We start from the raw sequence: 14,455 nt of genomic DNA, 5'->3' as shown, positions 1-14,455 counted from the left end.
CATGTTTTTTTTTTTCATCAAATTACACTACTTTTATTCCATTTCACTCTGCTGATCAAATGACTGAAATGTAGCACAGTTGCACGGTCCTTATGGTCCATTCTCTTATTTGTACATTTAATTTAACTTTGGCAAGCTTTGTCTTTTAAAACGTGAAATAAAATAAAAAACTTCCCCAGACTTGGAACCACACAATTTAGTAATCTACAATAAATTAGAATGTCGAGGTAAAGTTCATTTATTTCAGTAATTCAACTCAAATTGTGAAACTCGTTTTAAAAAAAGAGTTCAGTGCACACAGACTGAAGTATTTTAAGTCGTTGGTTGGTTGTTTTAATTATGATGATTATGGCTCACATTTAACAAACCCCCACCAATTTACTATCTCAACAAATTAGAATACTTCATAAAACCAATAAAAAAAAAAAACCATTTTGTGAATTGTTGGCCTTCTGGAAAGTATATTCATTTACTGTACATGTACTCAATATTTGGTAGGGGCTCCTTTTGCTTTAATTAATTCCTTAGTTCAGCGTGGCATGGAGGTGATCAGTTTGTGGCGCTGCTGAGGTGATATGGAAGCCCAGGTTTCTTTGACACTGGCCTTCAGCTCATCTGTATTGTTTGGTCTCTTGTTTCTCCTTTGAAAATTCAAACTTCAAACAGCTGGTCAGCAGAGGGAAGCATGAAATGCTCCAAGATTTCTTGGTAAACGGGTGCAGTGACTTTAGTTTTCAAAAGTCACTCAGTACATTCCTTGTGAAGTTCACTCAAATTCTTGAATCAATTTTGCTTGACAATCCTCATAAGGCTGCAGTTCTCTTGGTTGATCTTCTTCTTCCACACTTTTTTTTCGTTCCACTCAACTTTCTGTTAACATGCTTGGATACAGCACTCTGTGAACAGCCAGCTTCTTTGGCAATGAAGGTTTGTGTACCCTCCTTGTGAAGTGTGTCAATGATTGTCTTCTGGACAACTGTCAGATCAGCAGTCTTCCCCATGATTGTGTAGCCGAGTGAACCAAACTGAGAGACCATTTTGAAAGCTCAGGAAACCTTTGCAGGTGTTTTGAGTTGATCAGCTGATTGGTGTGTCACCATATCCTAATTTGTTGAGATCGTGAATTGGTGGATTTTGTTAAATGTGAGCCAAAATCATCACAATTAAAAGAACCAAAGACTTAGACTACTTCAGTCTGTGCATATTGATTTTATTTAATACAAGAGTTTCATAATTTGAGTCGAATTACTGAAATAAATGAATTTTTCCTCCGCATTCTAATTTATTGAGAAGCACCACTATACCTGAAATTACATTTATTCTCAGAGCTATTGACTTCTAAAATTAATCTTTGTATATATTTTTCATTTTTAAAATGTTTTAAGAACTAACATTTCTTGCTTGGAATGTAGGGAAAAGAATGATAGTTCAGCCAGGGCTCCATTAAAAAGTTGCACTCTACAACTATGCTGACAGAGCACTTTTTACTCTTTGTGTCAGACATGATGTTGTTGTGTCCATTGTTCTGGTCGGGTTGCTTGCTTTTTGTTTTTAGGAGGACCACATCGACTAGAGCACCTCACCAGCCCCTAAATTCTGCCCTACAATGCAGCCACATCAGCCAAGCTCCTATCACGTTGCCTTTATAGGTCCAGAAACCTGAAGAGATTTCAATGATCCAGACAGTATATTATCACAAATAAAATAAACATTATACAGTACAATACTAACATTTACTTACATTATTAAATCAGCTGAACAATTAAGATTTAAATACCATCTGAAAGGGGTGAAATAACATGTTAGGCTACCTGACTTGTGAGCCTGATTTGACATCCCTCAGATTCTTGATGACACGTTTAGTAATTTAGTTCATTTAAAGTCTCCGTGAAACGGAAGTTGCAAACGGCTTTTCTCCAGTGTTGTGACGTATTTCCGAGAGAAACGGAATAATAAATGAGGAAAATAGTGGGCGTGGCTTATTTTCCAACTAGCACCTGATTGGATCTAGATAAGTAGGTGTGTTCAATTGCATGAGACATGGTTCATTTCAACTCACCGTCGTCAAACTTTGTGAGGTACTAACGGTGTACACTGACGGGACAGCGTTATCTGTTAATGACAGATATCTCAAACCCCATTTCGTGTTCTGTCCAATTTTTGAAGTATTCGCGCGTGAAGTGCTTTGAGCCCATCCGTGAACACTTTGTTATCCCTCCTTCCTCGAAATGTAATAAAATCGATCCATCTGGACCGTAACGAGGGAATTTCAGGGAAAGGGAAAAGCGTTCCGTGAGTTCCACAACCAAAAATGCACCTCCTCGCCATCTCTCCTTTCACGCGCTGTCAATGCTCGCAAACACACAGGCAGCCTGTCTACTGTCAGTTGGAGGGGCGTGGTTACGGATTAAGCAGACACCCAATTCCTCAAGCCTACGTCATCAGTGAAGGTCCTCCAATGCAGAGGGGAGGGGCATTTTCAGATTTTGATTAAAGATTATGAAGCCATGATTTTTTTTGTGTGGATTGACTCGCATGGATGAATTGTTCAGCACAAAACGATCAATTTAGGCGAACAAAGTAAATATAGTCAATTTTGATTTCATGTGTACTTTAAATTACACAAGCAAGATAATCTGGTGAGTCTTTTATGTTTAATATTCTCGTCACAGGGTTTGTTATCACACGTGGATTCAGTTATTACACAACTGCGTGTTGAAGACGGTCAACTAAACTGTCCGTGATCTACTCGCTGGTTTTTAAATAGCATAGGCTACTGATATCCTTTATGTGTCTGACTTTTATTTTTTTCAATAATTTTTTTCAAATTATTATTACTATTATTATATTATATTATTTTTATTTTATTTTATTTTATTCTGTCGACCATTTACCAAAACAAACCTTGGGACTTAAAAACTAAATGTTGCATCATTTGCATTGTAATTATATTTTATTAATAATGACATGCACCGCCCACGAACTCTCATTGGATGATAACACACGTGATTATAATTCTGAAGAAAATGATTGGTCTAGACCGCTCATCAATAATTCATGAGAAGAAGAAAAACACACATGACTCATTTTCTACAACATTTTTTAACTTAACGTTTTAACGTGGGCAGTGACAGATTGTCAGACTCTGGTGTACTCTGTTATCAGTTTAGCGTGTTATTGTGATACCAGTAACATGTAGCGATACATGTTTATCTCGACGAGGCAGGTTTAGCCTAGCGGCGAGCGTTGTTACGGTCTGAATGTGTTTGTGCTGTATCAGCTTACAACTGTTCCCCCAAAACCGCCTCGTTTTATAGTTGTTTTAGCTTGATTTTAAAAACAGCTGCCCCGGAGATGGCATCAACAACGACGACGGATCCGGGTTTTAATCCCGGAGCCATAGGGTTACCGGAGTCTGTGGTCCCCGCTAGCATGTTTGCTCCGGCGCGGGGATGCGGCGAGGATGACGGGGCGGAGTTCTTCGAGGACGGGGAGATGTTCAACGGCGAGGTCGTGGATCTCGGCATCGACTTCTCCAGCAAGGTAGGCCTCAAACTTGTCTAGTCAGCCAAATCGTAGTAAATTAATGCGTTTACAAAAATGTGTATTTTTAGTGACTACACGTTGGAATTTTGAAGGGACAGGTTTAATCATGTTTTTAATTTCTGTGAAAATCTCAAACCTTACAGTTTTACGAGCTGACCACTGAGTGATTGCATCTGTAAACCTAAGCTAACTCGGCTAACGTACCTTTAGCGATATTTTAACACATTTCGTATCGTCTGTATGATATCATATGCACCTGCCGTAGTGCAGAATTAAACTATGGCTTTCTGATTTGTCCATATGTTTGGGGGTTTAGCTATTTAACAAGCTGATTATAGACCGTAAATCTGCATTAATTCCAATGAATGAAATATGGACAGTTTGTCAGTTGAAGAAATGACAGCCTCCCATCACAATACCTGATGAAATATCAGCGCAACAGAGGGATTTCCCTTCAGAAGAGGGAGACACGGAGGAGATAAATAGATCGGAGAACAAGGAAGCACATTTTATGAATTTATTACTTTTTGTTTAGTTTTTGTTTATGGTGCAAACTTTTTTTTTTTTTAACATAAACGGTGTACAATATTTTCCTTCCTTGAAATTAGGTAACTGAAAACTCTTTGCCAAGAAACCCCTTTTAAAATTGTAATGTGGTTTAACACTATGTACTAAAATATTTCAGTCTTAACAAGGTAAATAAATAAATAAACATTATAAAGACTTATACAAATGACCTAAACATACAACAAAATGACTAAAAAATGTAAAAAAAAAAAAAAATGAAGATTTTTTTTTTTAAAACCACTTAAAAATACAAAAATTATAATAGTATCACTTTGTTACTAAAATAATCAAACTGGCAATATAACCTCTGATTATTGAACACGATGATAAGCTAGTATCTGAATAGTATCTACTGTAGTAGCCTGAATGCACTGTAAGTCGCTTTGGATAAAAGTGAGGCTAAATGCATACATTTTAATTTAATTTAATTTAGTACTCTTTTACAAGAAAATAACTAACCTGCATATCAATATCACTAGTAGCTAATTATTATATACAAGTAACTACTACATTATTACAGGTTTAAACAACAACATGTCGGTTCTGTTTTTCACTCATCCACTATTTATCCCAAATAGTATGAATTTGATTGTTTTCGGCACCTATTCCAGTTTCACTAATAACTATTTATTAGTTCTGGTATTTATTTCTTAGTTACCAGCAACTATTAAAATAGATAATAGTATATGTTATCACGGTTCTTGTTTTAGACACTAGTGTGCATGCTAGAAGTAATTGTAATATTTTGAGTAATATTTTTAATTGAACTTGTAATGTCTCTGTCTGAACCCTTCTGACTAATCATGACGCGTGACAAATGATTAGTAAGATGAAGAATATATCTTAATTATTATTGGCATGGTTACTAATAGCTAAGAAATAAGTACTAGTGCATACTGCCTACTAGTACAGAAGGTACTATAAGTAGTATATGCATTATATTTAAACAAGAATTAGTGAAATGTTATCTTAAATAGATTTAGAAGATGTATCGCATGTCAAGCCGGGTCGTGCGGTGACACGTCAGCTGTTCATAAACTAGTTTAGGTCTACACACATCCACCCGTGCTCAACCTTGAAGGACGTGGGAGCTGTGGCAGCTGCCTTCTTCTCATTCATCAGACAGGTTCAGACTGAGGGGAGGATCTGTTTTTGTTTGGCTGGAGCTGAGCGCTGTGTTTTTTTGCATGAAGCTCCTTCGTCACTTCGGCTTGTGTAGCATTGCATTGTAACATGCAGTAAAGTCTGGCAACTCTGTTCAAGTCCATTGATGACTTTGTTCCTTTTACAGTGGTGTTGAGTCAGACCTGGTCTTTGTATTGCATTTATGAGTGTAACACACAGAGGAAATGTTGTTCCACAGTCGTTCTGTGTTTAATAAGATTAATTTCTGTGATGTGTCATAGCTAGCCCTGGTCAGTCCCAATGGGGAACAGTACGACTCACTACTACGGCAGCTGCGTGAGAGGATGGACGAGGGCTGCGGGGAGACCATCTACGTCTTGGGGGTGGGCTCAGGTGAGAAACTAAGAGGAGAGCCTTAAGACTCATTGTATTAATTTATTTTAAGAATACCCACCAGCTTGTCTGTCACACTCTTTCAGATGGAGGAGACTATGGTTTGAATGAGAGCGATATGCAGGCGTCTGTGGCCACAGTGAGGTCCATGTGCGAGCAGATCGAGGCAGACCTCATCCTGTTGAGAGAGCGTGCCGAAGCTGGCGGCCAGGTCAGAGATTACCTCATTCGCCGTCGAGTGGGAGAAGCTGACTTCCTGGAGGTTAGGTGAGTGATGAGACCGAGTGACAGTTCAGTTGAACCAAAATAAACACCTGGTCTCATGTGCTCATGGTTGCTCAAAGATCATTTTTTTTTTTTTTTTTGGAACATAAAATGATTTGTTCTGTACAATGTCCAGGCTGCTGTTTTCCAAACAACGAATGTTGACAATGCAAAAGATCAAAAAAGCTCATCCAAAAGAACATGACAACAACATTGCGTTTAGGAAGGAGACATTAAATTGATAGAATGTGACATTAAAGACACTTTCTAATGTTACTGAATTGTTTCAAATAAATGAAGTCCTTTTGAACTTTCTATTCATTAAGGAGTTTTATCAAGTTTTTTTTCACATTATTAAGCAGTATTGATAATAATGAAAGGAAATGTTTCTTGAGCAGCACTCAGTAGATTAGAGTGATTTCTGAAGGATCATCTGACACTGACTGGAGTAATGGCTGCTTTGCAATGACCTTAATAAATTAAATTTTAAGATTGTACATTTTAAATAATTCACAATTTGACAGTTTTGATCAAGTAAACATTGTCTTGGTGAGCAGAAGAGACTAGGCCTGATGTGAAAGACGATGTTGATGGTGTTACCGATGTTAAGCTGCGTCACGGGTCATGTCACTTATGCACCGTCCCCCTCCGTCATGTAGATTTTTTTATAGTAAAAATAAATGCAGTGTGTCAAACGACAGTCACATCATAGATTTCATTCATCACATGAGGAAAGTGAGTCGAGCTGACTGACAGTAAGTGAGGAGAGGCAGACAAGAAGATGGAAAAAGGTTCACTTTCGAAATGAAATGCTAAAGCACCTGTTTGGCATTATTTTAGTCTATTTTTGTTTGTTTTGTAAATAAAAGTTTAGTTTCATTGTGAGTTTGTCGTTGTACTGCGTTATTGTTGTCCAGTCAAGCACTTGATGCAAAACTGGGGCTAATTTGAAAGGGATTTATAAGCCATTTAAAAGCAAAGGAAATTGAGGAAAAGAGGGAAAACTCCCAACAGACTCGAGCCCCGGTGATATCAGTATTACCGCTGTTGTCACACATGAATTAACCAGTGGGGAAATTTCCTCGCTGTCACAACCCTATAAGAGACGTCTTTCAAACACTTGCCAACCCCAAACTTTTCTACAGGAGTGGAGCATATCAATGATTCATATGACTCCTGCTCTATCATATTAAAGGAGCATCTTTAATGCATCTTCCATGTTCGAAGAAACTTTTCCCTTACTGACTGTAGCCATGATGCATTATAGACTCAGTCTTGATGGTGTTTTCCTCAGGGTGGCTGTAGTGGGGAACGTGGACGCCGGTAAGAGCACTCTGCTGGGTGTGCTGACTCATGGAGAGCTGGATAACGGACGTGGCTTCGCACGACAGAAGCTCTTCAGACACAAGCATGAAATGGAGAGTGGCCGCACCAGCAGCGTGGGCAACGACATCCTGGGATTTGATCAAGAAGGCCAGGTAGTCAACAAACCCGACAGTCACGGAGGCAGCCTGGATTGGACCAAGATCTGCGAGAAGTCTTCTAAAGTCATCACCTTCATTGACCTCGCTGGCCATGAGAAGTACCTGAAGACTACGGTGTTTGGAATGACCGGCCATCTGCCTGATTTCTGCATGCTGATGGTAATTGGTTTCTTCAGTGGCAGCATCCAAACCAAATATGAGCACGAGTGAGCCACATGAGAAGTGACTAGACTCACTGTTGCTCATGGTTTATTCTTAATAGTATGTCAATAGCATGTTGCTAAGCTAAGAGCTCAATACTCTAACAAGCACAACAAATACCATTTTAAATAGTCCATATTGATTTATTATTTCGTTAACTTTAAAAACAAAAACATTTTTAGTTCTGATTAAAATACATTTGTAATAGACATTTCCTTCTGAACTTGATGTTTGGAGCACATTTATGAGATGTAAAAGTGCTGCCGACTTGGGCAGATTATTAGGATTTGTAACAGAGTGCTCTAATGAGTGTTGATGTCTTTAAATTTACTCCATTTTTCTCTCTTGCACAGATCGGAAGTAATGCAGGGATTGTTGGCATGACCAAAGAGCACCTGGGTTTGGCGTTGGCTCTCAATGTTCCTGTCTTTGTGGTGGTTACAAAGATCGACATGTGTCCAGCTAATATTCTTCAAGGTCAGCCATAATAACGGCATTTCTTAAGTGACTGTGAATTATGGAAAGCGGTAGGCACTGCCATACTAATGTAACACTGTCTTTTCAGAGACCTTGAAGCTCCTGCAGAAGATCTTAAAGTCTCCAGGCTGCAGAAAGATCCCTGTCCTGGTACAAAATAAAGATGATGTCATCGTCACCGCATCCAATTTCAGCTCTGAGAGGTGATGCTGCCCCACAATACACGTGACATTTGTGCTTCTCGCTGACCTTTATCCCAGTTATTCTCCAGACTTGCATATGTTTGTTTGTTTTGTAGAATCTGTCCCATCTTCCAGATCTCGAACGTCTCAGGGGAGAACATGGACCTGCTGAAGATGTTCCTGAACCTGCTCTCCTCCAGAAGCTCATTCAAAGACCATGAGCCTGCTGAGTTCCAGATAGACGACACCTATTCAGTACCAGTAAGCACGCTGTCTGTCTCCGTTTAGATATTTATGTGTCCCCTCTCTCATCGGTCCAATTATTTTTGGCCAGGGTGTAGGAACAGTAGTGTCTGGGACCACGTTACGAGGGCTGATTCGACTCAATGACACTTTGCTTCTTGGACCAGACCCTTTGGGCGCTTTCCTCACCATCACGGTCAAATCCATTCACCGCAAGAGGATGCCTGTGAAAGAGGTCCGTGGTGGACAGACGGCATCTTTTGCTCTGAAAAAGGTTTGTGTTTCACTAAATGGAATTAAATATTTAGGAGACAAGTTAAAATTTTCCCTGCTAGAGTTTTTGAACAAAGTCGCAAGCCACTGCCAGCATTTTTTTTTAATAATTTCCTCTCAAACATCATGGCCCCCAGAATATTTTATTGTATTGTATATCTGAACATGCAATACGTCAAAATGAAGAACATAGCCTATACTTTTAAACAAATAAATCCATTTTATTATTATTTTATCAACACTTTAATGTAGGAAAATTTCATAAAAAAATTGAGCTGAGAACATCGCATTTTTATCAAATACTATATATGGATCATACTATTACAATGATCAAAGCAAATATGCATTAGGTCACTTTCATCAGTACCCCCAAATTTTGCATAGTACTTCACTGTACCACTTCCTGTATCTACATTTTCACTCTGTAACATTAGGTAGTCTTCATTCATATGCTGGTTGTTGATCATTGCATGATTTTTCCTATTTTTCCTGTTGATCAGGATATTGTGGACTTATTCAGAAGGTGTGTAATAGTGCCCCCCAGTGTGTAACAGTGAAAACACAAAAACCTGGACAATTCAGTTTGGCAGGGAAAGTCTTAATTTAGTCAACAAATTACAGAATTGATCAATAAAATGGTTGTTGAGAAGTTATCTTTAGTGATCCTGATTATATTTGTGACAAATATATAAAGTAACCATTTTGTATGAATATTTATACCTGTTTGGAAACAAATGCTGTTTAAAGCAGGGCTTGAAAACGAAAAAATTCAATCGGTTCACTCCGAGCAGAATCGATGTTAACCTATAACCTATGAAATGCCTATATTCCTTTTTATGTAATCCTATAGTTTTTTTTCTGTTTTCTCCATTCACAGAAGCGCTGCAGGTGCATGTGATCTGTTGAATTAATCTCACACTATCCTCAGATAAACTCTAAGTGTGGTGCATTGAGACTTGTCCATGATGAGTTCACAGCTGAGCGGACATTTCACTCGTTGGCTTCAGCGTCACATTTGCATAGGACGTACTGCTGGAATGCAACACTTTAAAGAAAATACATTTCAAATATTAAATGGAACGATAAAATAACGTTATTAACCGGTTAATGGCCATTTCAAATTTTCGATTCTGTTCGGAACTATAAAATTTGATTTAGTTTCTGTTCCTGTTCCTGGCAAAATTTATTTAGTTTTCATTCCTTGAACCGGTTCAGAGCCCTGGTTTAAAGTGCCCCTATTCTGCAAATTTGACGGTACCTATACTGATTTTGGAGTCTCCTACAATAGGATAACATGCATGCATGCATACAAATGTGTTACCCATTTAAGTGGGATTTGAAATGACTAAGGACTTGTTTAAGCTGTACAGAGTCGATTCTTTATTTTGGGAGACGATAACTTTATTTATTGTGCACTTTCGGCTGTACAACTATGCAGGTCATTTACATTTACATACAGCTACATTACACATTGCGTGAAAGGAAATATTGGAAATGGCATAATAGGGGCACTTTAAATTACAGTTGGACCTCACTGCTAAATGTTGTGAATATGTATTATTAGTTACAGCTAACAGTTCCTGATTGAATCATCCGTTAAGTAAGAGGTCAATATTTGAGCGATTTACTCTGGATCAGTTTCTCTCAGTCAGGGAATCGTTTCGACCGACACATTAAAAGCTGGTTCTGAATCATTTGTTCATCAATGGGATCTCGTTTATCTTGTCGTTCATTACAACATTCCTCCTCTTTTCTCTCTCCTTCAGATCAAGCGCTCCTCAATAAGGAAAGGCATGGTCATGGTGTCCCCACGATTAAACCCGCAGGCATACTGGGAGTTTGAGGCTGAGATACTGGTTTTACATCACCCGACCACCATCTCGCCGAGATATCAAGCAATGGGTGAGAGAACATGCACTTGCACGCTCCTAAATGTAGATATGAGATTGATCTTGTACCATTTCTCTCACTTGTCTCTTCCTTCCCACAGTGCACTGCGGTAGCATCAGGCAAACGGCCACGATCCTGTCTATGACCAGCGACTGCTTACGCACAGGAGACAAAGCTACCGTACACTTCCGCTTCATTAAAACCCCAGAGTACCTGCACATAGACCACAGGCTGGTGTTCAGAGAGGGGAGAACTAAAGCTGTGGGCACCATCACCAAGGTCAGCTTCATTCGAGGGTGTAGCCTACGACACGGAAGTGGTTCAGTATTTTCCGGCTAGCAGTTGATCACTTTTGTTCCTGTGGCTTGTAGTTGCTCCTGTCAACAAATAATCAGCCGTCGAACTCCAAACCTCCGCAAATCAAGATGCAGTCAACAAAGAAAGCCCCGGCGAGAAGAGAGGATGGAGTGACCCCGTCCGGTGAAGAGAGCGCTAGCACAGGATCGCCAGCCGCCCAGCAAAACGTACCACAACAGGTAATAACCACAGATGAGGGGATGGATAACAAATATAAGATTTGCAATGCTTCGATTTATAAGTACTGGTGATTTGTTCTTTCCTGTCTGGTCTAATTGCTTTCTGTCACTTTTTTCCCCTTTACTCCATGTTTTCATTTCCTTTTAATTCTCACATGAAATGTTTCTTTTGCTTCACCTGCATCTCACTCTTCTATTGCTTTTCTTCACCTGTGCTTTCATTTCATCCCTCTTTATTTCCCGTAAATTGCTCCGTTTTTGCTTTGGTTTACCTTTTTGTTTCACACTTCTTACTGCTTCAGACAGAAATGGAGGAAGAGCCTCAAAACAAAGAGAACAAGGTAAAACAAGGGACAGCAAGTGACTCACTCATTCCCAAGACTGCTAATTACCCCCTCGCAGGAGCCGTGCTGTTTCTAGAGTCTCAACGTCCTGAAAGCACAGTGCACGATGCATCTTTTACCCAAATGATACTGTGGCATGGAAATGAGTGAGGCTTGTGACCGGGAGGGTGTTGTTTAATATTGGCTAGTTTGGGAGTTGTCCCAGTGCACAAAATATGAAACACTCTAGTGTTCCTGTAACTGTGCATTCAGGCACAGATTACTATTTTGTGTGATGTTCTAATTTTCTCGGCCAATGTTACATACAGTGATCTGTTTGGTTGATAGATTAATTAATAATTGGATTTTAATTTGAAATTTGAATTTTAGACATTTACCAAAATAGTTTTTTTTTTTTTTTGCATGTGACAGATTTAAGTTTTTGTGTGGTATTTTAAATATTTGCATTTTTTTTCTAAATTATTATTATTTTTTTTAATAGAGGTGAAGGTAAATTAAAAATAAAAACAATTTTGGCTAATGTAATTTTGATTTAATTTCTGAATACCATCTCAAAAGCTAAAACGTTTACATTTTAAATTGATCCGTCTAAAATTCAAATGAACAAAATTTAAATCTTTTTTTATAGCTGCATAGAAAAATTAAATGTTTGGTTATATTTGTAAATCAAATATTTATCAGTAATCAAAAATCTGATATTTATTAATGAAGAACTAACATTTTAGTATGAAAGTTTTTTTTTTTAAATGAATGTTTTGAATTTTCAATTTTGTTTTTATTTCCATTATAATTAATTATGTTCTGAATTCTGTTTGTTTAGATAAGATACAATTAGATTTTTTTAATGTCTATATAGTTTAATATAATTTTTATTTAATTTGTAGTTTTTTTTTTTGGTACATCAACTTAAACCGAAAACAGAAACATTGCTGTAGCAGCTAGCTAAATTAAAATGTAAATTTTTTTTTTTTTTTTTTTTCAGTTCATGGTTTCAGTTCTAGGTTGCATTAACTGTATTAACCCTGTACACTTCATGTACTTGGTGTGTAATTTGTGCTGTTCTGCTGCTTATTATTAGTAACTATGTTTTACTGCTGCAGTATAAAGTGGTAGATGTTGGCACAGCAGGGTCAAGTGTTATGTTTTCAAGGTCAGCAATCATCTTCTAACTTCTTTCCTCCTGTCTTTTGAAGCCAAAGTCTGGAGGCAGAAGACGAGGAGGTCAGCGGCACAAAGGCAAGCCTCAAAGCGGTTCCACAGTGACCCTCGCCGGCGCGGTCGGGGGCTGCTAAACTCGCGCCTTCAGGAGTCCAGTTCACCCTCCATGGTTTACTCACGCCTTTCACCTGCCCACATGGACCAGACCACTTTGATGACCAGGCTTAAGAGTTCACAGAACCAACTTGCACATTGTTTTGTGAATTTTAATTTATTATAAGATGTGTGTGTGTTTGTATACTGTATATACCGTAGATTTTGAGACTATAATAGGACACATACTGCATAGTGGATCTGTTTTGGCTGTGTATGTCAACATTGAGTCCATTCTTCTCGCTGAACATTACATCATGTACTTGCTCTATGACTGTCAATCTTTTTTAGGATAATCGCAATGGAGATGATGTAAAGCTCTGGCGGCTGAACTCTTCGTTATGTAGCTGTTTTTAAGGGACTATTAACAAGACTTGTCACACAATTGCATTTAATTAGAATTAGCATTGTTATTGTGGACCATGAAGTGGATGGGTTCCAGATGTTTTCGGTAGGTGATATGAGCTGAATTCAGTGGGGGCTGAGGACACTGGGACGGCAAAGTTTGCTGGCAGCTAGTTTGGTGTGAAATGTGAATTGGCAAGTAAACACGCTTCGAAATCTAATCGCACTCATTGCTAATTACCTCATATTACAGTTCATTTACACCTGCCCAAATCCTTGGTCAAGCGGAGCAGATCACTCGAGTGTTATCGGGCCTGACAGACCTGGCTCAGGATCTGGGAATATACTTCAGACACACAGAGCAAGGGACGAAGAAAAGAATGTTATAAAGATGTGTCTAATAGTTCATGATTGGGGAACTTTACAAACCAGTGCCAGTTGTTCTTAAAAAATGTTTTATCAAACTTGTTTTTTTCCAGCTGTGATCTATAGGCCTTCAGAACACTTGCTGTAATTTCTTTCAAATGGCTTTACTGTTTATTGAGCTTTAGTATTCACACCTTAGAGGCAATATACCTGGACCATTCTCTGCGTTTTCATGTTCCAATACCAATATACAAATAAACTGATGTTCACAGTATAAGCAGTGTGTGCTTCTTGTTATCTTAATCATGTGTTCGATCAAATACCCCTCTGTGGCATTAAAGATGGAGCAGGTATCTCTGTTGTATAACTTTAATGATGTCTAGCATTTTACATTTACATTCAGAGACGATGAATCATTTAGTTGTTTAGTTGACAAACTTAAATATCCACTCCATTTTATAAATGATTTTATCAACCTTCTTGTGAATACTTCATGCCTGTTTCACTTTTACAAATGTCATAACGGAGTCCTCCAGTCTTTTCTCTCGATAGGGAATGACGGACTTCTCAAATCAAGTCTGCCCAAAAATGAAAATCCTGTCATAATTTACTCAAGCTTTTTCAACTCCTTTTAAGTGCATTTCTTCAGTTTTTACACAAAATAAGATATATACTGTATATATGTGTATATAAAGAAAAAAATAGAAGGAAAACAGTTGAGGACCCCATTGACTTCCATTGTATTTTGTCCGTTCTGTGGAAGTCAATTGGTTCCTCAACTGTTTGGTTACCCATATTTTTCTAAATATCTTCTGTGTTCAGCAGAGAAAAGAAACTGAAATAACCTGATGGTGAATAAATGAAAATGTTCATTTTAACAATTCTTGTGTGAACTGTTTAAAATCAGA

General features: G+C 38.2%; 1 protein-coding gene and 1 long non-coding RNA gene across 3 annotated transcripts; one reads left to right on the top strand and one right to left on the bottom strand.

Moving 5' to 3' along the window:
- Positions 1 to 400: 400 nt before the first annotated feature.
- LOC127953289 (uncharacterized) lies at positions 401 to 2,320 on the bottom strand. The gene is made up of 2 exons (XR_008153134.1): positions 1,812 to 2,320; positions 401 to 1,659 (listed from the first exon to the last, which is right to left on the bottom strand). It is a non-coding gene; the product is annotated as an uncharacterized LOC127953289 (long non-coding RNA).
- A 533-nt stretch (positions 2,321 to 2,853) lies between these two features.
- Positions 2,854 to 13,824, top strand: gtpbp1 (GTP binding protein 1). Of its 2 annotated transcripts, XM_052552331.1 has the most exons (13): positions 2,854 to 3,543; positions 5,520 to 5,631; positions 5,718 to 5,898; positions 7,190 to 7,538; positions 7,934 to 8,057; positions 8,146 to 8,260; positions 8,356 to 8,500; positions 8,574 to 8,756; positions 10,522 to 10,657; positions 10,746 to 10,924; positions 11,017 to 11,181; positions 11,484 to 11,522; positions 12,719 to 13,824. In XM_052552331.1, the coding sequence occupies exons 1-13, from the start codon at positions 3,355 to 3,357 to the stop codon at positions 12,815 to 12,817; spliced, it is 2,016 nt and encodes a 671-aa protein (XP_052408291.1). In that variant the 5' UTR covers positions 2,854 to 3,354; the 3' UTR covers positions 12,818 to 13,824. The 2 variants fall into 2 exon arrangements, with proteins under 2 accessions (XP_052408291.1, XP_052408292.1); XM_052552332.1 differs by lacking the exon at positions 11,484 to 11,522 and having other exon boundaries at positions 2,958 to 3,543.
- The last annotated feature ends 631 nt before the right edge of the window (positions 13,825 to 14,455 follow it).

The sequence above is a fragment of the Carassius gibelio genome, chromosome B3 (genome assembly GCF_023724105.1).
Source record: "Carassius gibelio isolate Cgi1373 ecotype wild population from Czech Republic chromosome B3, carGib1.2-hapl.c, whole genome shotgun sequence".
NCBI classification, from domain to species: Eukaryota; Metazoa; Chordata; class Actinopteri; order Cypriniformes; family Cyprinidae; genus Carassius; species Carassius gibelio.
Note: the sequence above shows the minus strand (reverse complement) of the source record. Positions and strands in the feature narration are given on the sequence as shown.